Source organism: Dipodomys ordii, unplaced genomic scaffold, assembly GCF_000151885.1.
Source record: "Dipodomys ordii isolate 6190 unplaced genomic scaffold, Dord_2.0 Scaffold62, whole genome shotgun sequence".
Taxonomy (NCBI): Eukaryota; Metazoa; Chordata; class Mammalia; order Rodentia; family Heteromyidae; genus Dipodomys; species Dipodomys ordii.
Window position 1 is genome coordinate 89,079 of NW_012267278.1, and position 10,347 is coordinate 99,425.

The window sequence follows — 10,347 nt, forward strand, 5'->3', positions numbered from 1 at the left end:
GGGGGGGAAGGAGAAGGATTGGGATTGGGGGTGAGGGGGGAGGCTGGGAAGGGATGTGAAGGGTAAACCAAAGGAGGAGGCTGCAATGCTTGGTAAAAAATGTACGCATTATCCTGCCCATGTAATTGTAACCCCTCTGTAGAGTATCTTCACAAATAAAATAAAATAAAATAAAAAATTGAAAAAAATACTACAATCCGCAAATTTACTTAATTATTGTATTTCCCTGAATAAAACTGAAACCCCTTTGTCCAACTACTTAAAGCTAATAAAAATAAGAAATAAAAACCTACATTACACATACATGTGTGTATGAGATAAAAGCTGTGGAATTACTTGGTTACAAGCTTCAATGTTCATTTTCAGATAGTTCTGATTTCAGAAATACTAAAAATATGGAGGAAATGCCTCTGTATCAATGAAATTCAGTATTTGTTGGGAGCTGACAGTAAAGCTCCAAGGTCAGCTTGACCCCTGTGCTCACTTGAAGGAACCTACAAAGAACTGGCTTTCATGAAAAGCACCGGCTGCCCGGGATTGCTTTGCTATGTCTGCAGAGTTTATTTTACTTTCTACCAGTTGACTTGTTTTTACTGCACCTTGTTTTTATTAAAATTTTCCTTGTTTTTCTGCACTATGGTAACCTTATGTTACCTCTTGACTTCTAATAGTATATAATAAGGAAAGTTACAAATAAACGGTGCTGCAGTCTTGAGCTGCAGACCTCCCGACCCCATCCTTTGTCTTATGTCTTTATTTTTCCGCATCCTCCCCACCCTAATTCAGGATTCCCTTTCCTTGCCAGCAGGCTCTGGCAAGTATTCTCTATAAACTATTAAACATTAAGTATATTTAAATTTGCATATGAAATTACTGGCTCATTCTCTCCATACCACGGGTGCTCTTTAATGAAATGACTCTCTCCAGCTTCCCAGGGAGCTTAGCTTATACATTCTACGTGTGTAGGTTTGTTTGTTTAGAGGGTTTTGCTTGGTTTTACTCTATTAAGATACTACCCAACTTCTCAAAAATTCATGACTGTTTAGCAGATTCTAAATAGTAGAGATCATAAATATCACCTACTTACCCTCTTGCCCTACACAAATCTCATGAGATGATCTTTATCAAACCTGGTAGTTATGAAAGACTAGCAATTACTGAACACTTCAAAACTTTTTCCCATTTAATGTAAATGGATCTAGAATTGAAATGTGAAACCATGCTGAAAATCTTCTAAATTCTGATTGATTTTTTCAGGAGTGGCAATTAGTCAAGGTATTCACTAAGCATTCTGCCTGCTCTACACATCAGTTCCTTTTGTCCTGGCTTCTGGCAAGGGGCTTCTTAAGGGATTCACAGATACTAACTGAGCAGTATTTAAATAGCAATGCGTTGGACAGCAATTTGTTGGAAAGTCTGGCTATGGGATCCAACAGATTTTTAATTAATGGTTTTCAGTACAAAGGATCCCGTTGAATTATTCATCTCAACCACTTCAAAACTATTTTTGCATCATTATCCTCCATTCTCTTCTTCACTCAAGATTTGAGCTTTCTTCCCCTCACTCTTTTTGTGTCCTTTTTACTGGTGACCTAGTGGCAAGGTGGCTAATTTGTACATTACAGGAAACAAAATAGCCGTGAAGATTGCTGACCCCAAACATGTGTACATGAGTACTGGTAAATCTGGGAATTGCCCCTGAAGAACTCCAGTTACTGCAGGAATGGCCATGTCTCCCAGAGTACCACCAATCAGAAAAAATGCAGTAGATTTGCCACTGATGGTGGTGTACTGTTCAATCCAAGAAACACCACTGGGAAAGGTGGTGGCTATGGAGGCCCCATACACCGAGGTTGCTATCCAGAGACAAAGGGGGCTCCTGTCAAAAAGCACCAGAAACAAACAGGAGACCAGGCTGCCAATGTTGCTCAACACAATCATAGTAGCAGGACGTAAACACGCAGCAAAGAAGATTGCCAGGCCCCGGCAGGCTGCGAAGGCTCCCCAGAAGATGGAGTTAAACCCAGCTGCCTCTCTCTCCTCCACGCCAACATGGGTGGTGGCAAAGGAGAAAAGGTAAGAATTGTATGTCACCTGAACCCCAACGTAGAAGAAGAAGAACAGAAAAAGCAGACAGAGAAGGGCCTTGTGGTATTGAGCTCTTCGAGATTGCTGAGCAGATACTGTTGATTTTCCCTGCCTTGAACTTTTCATGCAGAACAGAGCAAAGAAAAGGAGAGAAACTACAAGAATATAAGTGCCTATGGAAGCATAAGCCCACAGTAAGTTCATGTCATGGGGAGCTGCGAGTAGAGGGTCTGAGGCGGCTTCAGAAGAGGCATTGAGGGCTGCAGGGAGAAAGTCGGTTTCTGTGTGGTTGTCAGCAGACACTGTGGGGCCCAGTGCCAGTTTAGCCAGCAGGGGAGCCAGGAAGGCGCCCAGGGCAAAACTGAAGTATAAGGCCTGCATGTGGGGGCGGCCCTTGTCCCTCCAAAGAGCCAAGATGACGACATTCACACCTACCAATGAAACACAGGGAAAAAAACACAGTCATTATTGTTAGAGAAATCAGTCGGTGTCAGTAGCTCTGGTCAGTCCTTAGTCATCACCCATTGGCCCTGTATCAATTCTGTGAGACTCAGGAGCAGAAAACAAAGTGGCTTAACATCCCTTATTCATCTATGGTCAATGTATACATCCTAGTGCCAGACCAAAGGCTTATTACAAAACTTGCTAATTCCACACTACAGAGAAATATGGTATTCATATTTGTTTAAGTATGGATGTAAACTAGGTAAAAATTTTATCAAGTGGCCAAATTACTAGACCATTACATACTTGAAATTGGTAGTCAGTTCCAAATGAGGAAAATTTACTGATGTGTAAATAGATGCAAGAGGCCCATTCAGGACCAGCACACCCCAGGATCCCTGTGTTCTTATTACAGAAAACAATAGCTGCACCTACTCTGAGCATGTGCAAGCTGAAAGGCAAGAGCATCAAGGCTTTGCCTGTCTGCTTTGTAATCAGATATTTGCAGATAAGCACATAATTCCATCACTGAAATTTTATACACAAGTTAAGCCTGGAGAATTTACATTATATTTAATTGTTTGTTTGGCAGGACTGGGGTTTGGATTCACGGTCTCAGACTTGCTTGCTCTGTTTGCTTGGCTGGCAGTCTTCCACTTGAGCCATACTCTCAGCCTTGCTTTTTACTTGTTGTTCTTTTCTGCCCAGGTTGGCTTCAAAGGAGGATCTTTTAGATCTCAGCCTCATGAGAATCAAGGATTAAAGGCAGGAGCCACCAGCACCTGGCTTCAAGTAACTTTAGCATGGGAAAGAGAGGCATAAGCAATGGTAATCAATAATGGTAAACAATATCACATGTGTTATTCAGCAGGTTTTCAAGGACAATATGGCACATGGAGAACATCTGTTGTAGAAGACCAGAAACTTTAGAGAAAGAAAATAACAAAATAGAAACATGGGAAAGTAGTGAATTACATGGATTTCTCTAAGCTTGGGAGAGAAGATCGATTTTAGATTGTGTATCCGGAATAGAGAGAGGAAGAGTGGGTGAATTCAGTCATAATATTCAATATACATATGAGAAAACAGAACCAGATATCTTCAGAGCCTGGGAAGGAGGGAGGAGCATGTGGAAGGGGTGACATTCATCAAGATACACTGTGCTAAGCTGGATGCAGGTGGCTCATGCCTTTAATCCTTGATTCTCATGATAGCCTAGCTACTCAGGATCCTAAGATATGAAGATTGTGGTTCAAAGCCAGCCTGTGAGACACTTATCTCCAATTAATTAGTGGAAGTGGAGCTGTGGCTCAAGTGTTAGATGGCTCACTTTGAGCAAAAAGCTCAGGGACCATACCAGGCCCTGTGTTCAAGCCACAGGACCTTCATCTATCCACACATGCATGGACACACACACACACACACACACACACATATAAAAACATTATACACATAGATTGACATGTTAAATCAAAATGCCTTTGGACATTTTATATTTTGTATAATGTATACTGTGTAAATACTCTGTACATTATGTGTGATAATACTATGTCTGCTTCTGTCTGTGCTTTCACAGCCAAATAATGGTTACAAAGTTTTAGCCTAGTAGATAATTAACCCTCTAGGTTTAATTATCACCTGAGTAAATTTCTGTTGTTTCTAATTATTACAAGGCAAAGTTTAGCATCATCAGCTCAACTTTTCTAACAGAAAGCACCCACTCTTAGATAGAACAAAGGTGCCACTGACCTGTATCAATACTGCCAACCGCAGCCCCAAAGAGAGCCATCACGACAATCAGCAATGCTGCATTCTAACAAAAAGGGATAAGATAAAGACCAACAGTGGTAGCCAGCATTGACACCCCTAGGAAAAGTAAAAAGTGAACTTGTATGGTGTGCAGATGCCTCCTCCCCTACCCCACCCCACCCCCTCCACCTTGTAAACCTAGTGACTTGACAGGCTCAGACTGGGAGGATTGAGGTTTGTAGCCATCCTGGGCACAAAATCCCTTAGAAAGCAAGAGCTGGAGCTGGTGCAGACTGCCAGTGGCTTATGCTTATTTCTAGCTACTCAGGAGGCTAAGATCTAGGATGATCATGGCTTGAGGCACAGGCAAAAAAGTTCACTAGACCCCATCTGTGAAACAATCAGCTAAAAGTTCACTAGACTCTATCTGTAAATCAACCAGCAAACAATAGCAGGGCTAGAGGCATGAGTCAGGTGGTAGAGTGCTAGTTTAGCAGGTGCAAGGCCCCAAGTTCAAATCCCAATACCATACAAAAAGAAAGAAAGCAATAGGTGGGTGTGATGGTAAATGCCTGTCAGCTACAGTTAGATCTCAGACTAGGCCAGCCCAGGCAGACAAGTCCATGAGACTCTACCTCAGCAGAAGAATTGGGGGTGGGGAGTGGTGGATTGTATAACCCTGTCACCCTAGCTGCTGTGGGAAGTCTACCATATCACCACCCTACCATGTGATTTTTTTTGTTACTTTGTATGTTCCTCCCCCATAGTATAACCCCTGTTTTTACTGTATTCACTGTTGGTCTAACTTGGGGAGGGAAAGAAAAAAACAAAATGTTTAAATAGGGATACTGGTTGACCCATTGTAACAATGAGATGTACAAGGCACTATGTGGAAAAACGAACTGTACAATTTAGGAAGGGGGTGGGATAGGGGACTGCGGGGGGAGTGTAGTTTTGGAGATGGGAGGGAAGGGATGGTAAGGGAAAAACAAAGGAGGAGGCAACAATGCTTGCTAAGAAATGTACTCATTACCTTGCTCATGTAACGGTAACCCCCTCTGTACAGTAATTTCACAATAAAAACCATTAATAAAAAAGAATCAAAATCCTATATCAATAATAAGTAACATTTAGGAAGGAATAGAGGTATGGTTTAACAGTAAACCATATGACAAGCAAACAGAAGCACCTGAGAGCAAACTCTAGTAACCTGCCCCTCCCAACACACACACACACACACACACACACACACACACACACACACACACACACAAGTGTTAGCCAGACATAGTGACTCACACCTTTAATTTTACTTGTAAGGTTGAGGCTGAAGAATTGTATTTTCCAGTGTACCCTGAGCTGCATAGTGAGACCCTGTCCATTACAAAATGAAACAAGGAAGGAAGGAAGGAAGAGAGGGAGGGAGGGAGAGAGGGAGCGAGGGAGGGAGGGAAGGAATGAAGGAAGGAAGGAAGGAAGGAGGCAGGGAGGTGAAAAGGAAGAAAGAAAGAAAGAAAAAAGAAAGGAATGAAGGAAAAAAGAGAGAGGGAGGGAGGGAAGGAATAAGAGAAAGAGAGAAAGAGAAATAAAGAAAAAGAAAGGAAGGAAGGCAGGAAGGAAGGAAGGAAGGAAAAAGTGAGTGAGAGGGAGGGAAGGAGGAAGAGAAACAGAAATAAAGAAAAAGAAAGAAAGGAAGGAAAGAAGGAAGGAAGGAAGAAAGAAAGAAAGAAAGAAAGAGAGGGAGGGCAGGAGGGAAGGAGGGAAAGAGGGAGATAGAGGAAGAAAGGGAGAAAGAGAAAGAAAGAAAGGAAGGAAGGAAGAAAGAAAGGAAAGAAGAAAGGGAGGATCGAAGGGAGGGAGGGGAGGCAGGGAGCGAAAGAATGAGAGAATGAGAGAAAGAAAGAAAAAGGAAGGGAGAGAGAGAGTGGAAGAAACAGACTAAGAAGGAAAGGAAAACAGGAAGGAAGTATGGAAGGAAGAAAGGAAGAGAGGGAGGGAGGAAGTGAGGCAGGAAACGAGGGAGGTAGGGGAGACAGAGAAAAAAGAAAGAAAGAAGGAAGGAAGGAAGGAAGGACCAAAAGAAAGAAAGAAAGGAAGAAAGAACACAGAGAAAAAGAAGGAAAGAACAATATTCACTAGGGTCTTAGGTCAAGTTATCATCATTAAAAAAGGCACCAAAAAGATATAAGTATTAAACTGAGAAAATTGGGTTGGGAATGTGGTTCACTAATACAGTGCTTGCCTTGATGCACGAGGCCCTGGGTTCAATTCCTCAGCAAAATATAAACAGAAAAATCCAGAAGTGACACTGTGACCCAAGAGGTTGGAGCCCTAGCCTTGAGCTGAAGAACTGAGACACATCACCCAGGCCCAGCGTTCAGGCTCCATGAATGGCCACTCCAAAAAAAAAAAAAAAAAATTGGAAAAAAACTGGATAATCATTAGCAAATGAGAGATGCTACTTCTACTAGTCATAATTTTATCTAAATGTTTTATAAAGTTTATGGATTATACAGATTCTATTACTATAATCTCAACAGCATCAGAGTGTTGCTAATACTCTAATAAATTTAATATGGGGCTGGGAAGTTGGCTCAGTGGTAGAGCACTTGCCTTGCATGCATGACGCCCTGGGTTTGATTCCTCAGCACCACATAAGCAAAAAAGAAAAAAGCCAGAAGTGGCGCTGTGACTCAAGTGGTAGAGCACTAGCCTTGAGCAGAAGAACTGAGGGACAGCGCCCAGGCCCGGAGTTCAGGCCCCACAACCGGACCCAAAAAATAAATACATAAATAAATAAATTTAATATGAAGCAAAGATCTATACTTTGGGCCTGTCTATAAGTCTAAATGCTTACTTATATATTTCACATTTAAGAAACTAAGGCAGAAGTGGAACTGTGGTTCAAGTGGCAGAGCACAAGCCTGGAGCATTAAGATGCTCAGGGACAGTGCCCAAGGCCTGAGTTCAAGACCTAGGATTAGCAAAAAAAAAACACAGAGAAACTGAGGAGCTTTTAGTATGACTTAACAATATGAAATGGCAAAAATAGTATTCAATCACTATGGTATCCTGTCATTAAACTTTACTAAACTGAGTAGTTGGGGAATGTGGAGGGGAATAAAAGAACTTCTTGCTTTTAATGACTTGGAAGTCATTAGTTATTCATTGCTGATTACTTATTCTCCATTCTCTTTTTCATCCTATTAAACTAAATTTTCTTGAAACCTGTCACCCTATTCAAACCACAGCATATTAAAATCACTGCCAGCATGTCAAAATCCTCTAGACTGTGGAACAGGGACCAGTCTCATCACTAACAGGAGGACAAATGTGCAGCCTGTGTCAGTGCATCACCATCCCCTGCCCCACAATGTCACCCCAGAGTTCAGAGAGCCTGGCCACGTTTCCAAAGCTCATCTGGCCCCAGACACACCTAGAGACCTGCCCCAGCTGATGGGCAGAGCTTTGGGACAAGTGTGTGACATGAACTGCTGCCTCAGTTCCAGTGGAGGTCGGGAGGCTCAGGACTGCCATCAGCACACCTGAGGGCTAATCAAGGCTCCGGGTGGCCCAGCCCAGATGCCCTGTGGCTGCCAAGGTGAGACCTATGGAGACCTAGCTTCTGTGGAGGACCCTGAAACACCTCTCATCCCAGTTGTCAAGTTTTCGTATTTGGAACCCAGTTGTAAATTCAGTGACAAGCACAAAGAAGCAAAGATCATTGTTTCCTTACCCCAAAGTAAAAACTGATTCATACACTGAAAAAGAACTCCTCTGATCACAGAGCCACACAAACATCCTAAAGCACTTCCACAAATATTTCAGAAAGACTGCTGATGTTGTGGTTCACGGTAGTGACCTGGAACACCACCATCTTATTGCGCAGGAAGAGCCAGTGAGAGCTAGGTTGGGAACTCATTAAATGCCACCACATTGTGAAAATCTGTATTCACTTACCCAAAATTAAAACATGGTTCACAAAGTCAAAAAGAACTCCTCCAATCATGGAGCCACACAAAAATCCAGAGGCCTGGCCAACAAATATTAGCGAAAGGCTACTGATATTGCGGTTCACATTAGTGGCCAGATCTTGAAATGTGGGTCCCAGTATAGCTGTACTCATTCCCTAAAATTGAAAAGATGAAGCTTTTTATTAACAATCATTAACATAACACCTAAGTGGTAGTATCAATTCCTACTATAAAAAATGTGAGGCCTCTCCCCATGGTATAACCCCTGTTCCACTGTGTTTGATTCCTGTGCCCTGCATCTTGTATATATATTTTTCTAATTTAGGGAAGGAAAGAGAAATCACAAAATGCTGGAATGAGGATACAGGATGACCTATTGTAACAATGAGATGTAAAATGTTGAAAATGAACTTTACAACTTGGTGTGGGGAGGGAGGAGTTGGGAAGGTGGGGAGGGAAGGGATGGTAGGGAGAAAAAAGGAGGAAACAACAATGCTCTATAGGAAATGTACTCCTTACCTTCCTCATATAACCCCTCAGTACAGTATGTTTACAATAAAAATATATACACAACACTCACACACACACACACTCACACACACACACACAAAGCTGTGAGGCCATACACTATATGGACTGGAACAAAGCCAGGGAAGGAATGAAACTGTTCAAAAAGAAGAAATGTATTATTTACCTGACTTACAAAACTGTAACCCCTTTGTACCTCATCTTTATAATAACAATTTAAAAATTAAGAAAAAATTAAATCTGCGATAATACTTCTATTACTAGAGCTATATACTCCCATGGTTTTTCTTCTATCTACAACATTCCATTAAAACAATACATAATTCATTCCTTTGGCTTTTTAATGTAATGCTCTTTCTTTGTGAACAATAGCTTTAAAACGCTATTCTCACTTTATGTTTATAGAATGTAACATAATTATTCTTTTGGGAAAAGGGGTCTGAACGATTCTTGTCCCTTTTTTCTTTATTACTATTTTCTTTTTTTTTTTTTTGCCAATCCTGTGGTTTGAACTGAGGGCTTGGGCACTGTCCATGAGCTTCTTTTGCTCAAGGCTTTACCACTTGAGCCATAGCACCACTTCTGGCTTCTTTCTGTTTATTTGGTACTGAGTAATTTAACCAGGGTTTCATGCATGCTAGGCAAGCACTCTGTCACTAAGCCACATTTCCAGCCCCCCACACCAAATTACATATATACTCAAATATACACAAAACAATGATGGGGCTAGAACCACAGGGGGGTACAATGGGAACAAAAATGTTGGCTACCTGACTACAACACGTTAGACCTACACTGGTTATGGTTACGATGTTAAAGATTCCCCCTAAATGATATTGTAAAGTAACAGGCAAAGACCCAAATACCACAAAGTCCATGAGATGCAGTCTGCAATCATACCCAAATGCATGCAAAGATGTAAATGAATGAGAGACTGCCCGTTTGTGAGATTCCTTACAAAGGGTACATGGAGAAAGTCTTCAAAGCTTTTCTATTTCATGAAAGTTAGTCAAAGTTTTTAACCAGCTAGCCAGGAAATTTTGTTCACTTGGTTGCAAAAGAAGAAAACAATTTGGATCCAGACAATCACCTTCACAATGGTTTCCTTCCTGCTGGAAGAAAATTAAGACTACGAAAGGTTAAAAAATCTAATTAATAGATGAAACTGAAATTACTAGAAATGAGAGGGGAGAATCTCCTGTGCAAGGAATATAAGATGTGCTCTTGGTAAGAAAAGTTATAACATACAAAGATGCCTGGTTTTATTCAACAGTTACACAAATATCGATATTTGCCTTTGATAACACATTGGGTAAGTGAAAGACTGTTGTTTAACTATATGTCTGATATTGTACTAAAGTGTTTTCAATCTTTGGTATTTATGATGAATTCTCAAAATCAAATTAAGTCTTTTACTTGCCCATGAATTAGTGTTGGGATTTTCCAGATAGGCCCTTGGAATAGCTCAAAAATTACCTTTCATTATAAGAAGAGATATTGGGTTTACTATGAGAAACACTGTCAAATAATAAGTCATATTAAAATTTCTTTAACTTATGTTTAT

At 41.1% G+C, this 10,347-nt stretch overlaps 2 protein-coding genes and 1 pseudogene across 2 annotated transcripts in view; all 3 read right to left on the reverse strand.

Moving 5' to 3' along the window:
* The window catches only part of LOC105990042 (sodium-dependent glucose transporter 1-like), a gene marked incomplete at its 3' end in the record, with an annotated part of 66,588 nt that overhangs the window by 44,602 nt on the left and 11,639 nt on the right, over positions 1 to 10,347 (reverse strand). The gene's annotated exons all lie outside the window — the stretch shown is intronic.
* The window catches only part of LOC105990099, an 85,679-nt pseudogene continuing 76,520 nt past the window's right edge, over positions 1,189 to 10,347 (reverse strand).
* LOC105990100 (sodium-dependent glucose transporter 1C-like) lies at positions 1,543 to 4,369 on the reverse strand. The gene is made up of 2 exons (XM_013022415.1): positions 4,282 to 4,369; positions 1,543 to 2,519 (listed from the first exon to the last, which is right to left on the reverse strand). The coding sequence occupies exons 1-2, from the start codon at positions 4,319 to 4,321 to the stop codon at positions 1,582 to 1,584; spliced, it is 978 nt and encodes a 325-aa protein (XP_012877869.1). The 5' UTR covers positions 4,322 to 4,369; the 3' UTR covers positions 1,543 to 1,581.

What these genes read in the sequence shown, in the direction of transcription:
- LOC105990100 (XM_013022415.1), bottom strand. Translation starts at nt 4,321, where the DNA reads ATGGCTCTCTTTGGGGCTGCGGTTGGCAGTATTGATACAG. An exon ending in GGTTGGCAGTATTGATACAG is followed by an intron (nt 2,520 to 4,281) that starts GTCAGTGGCACC and finishes TTTCATTGGTAG; the next exon opens with GTGTGAATGTCGTCATCTTG.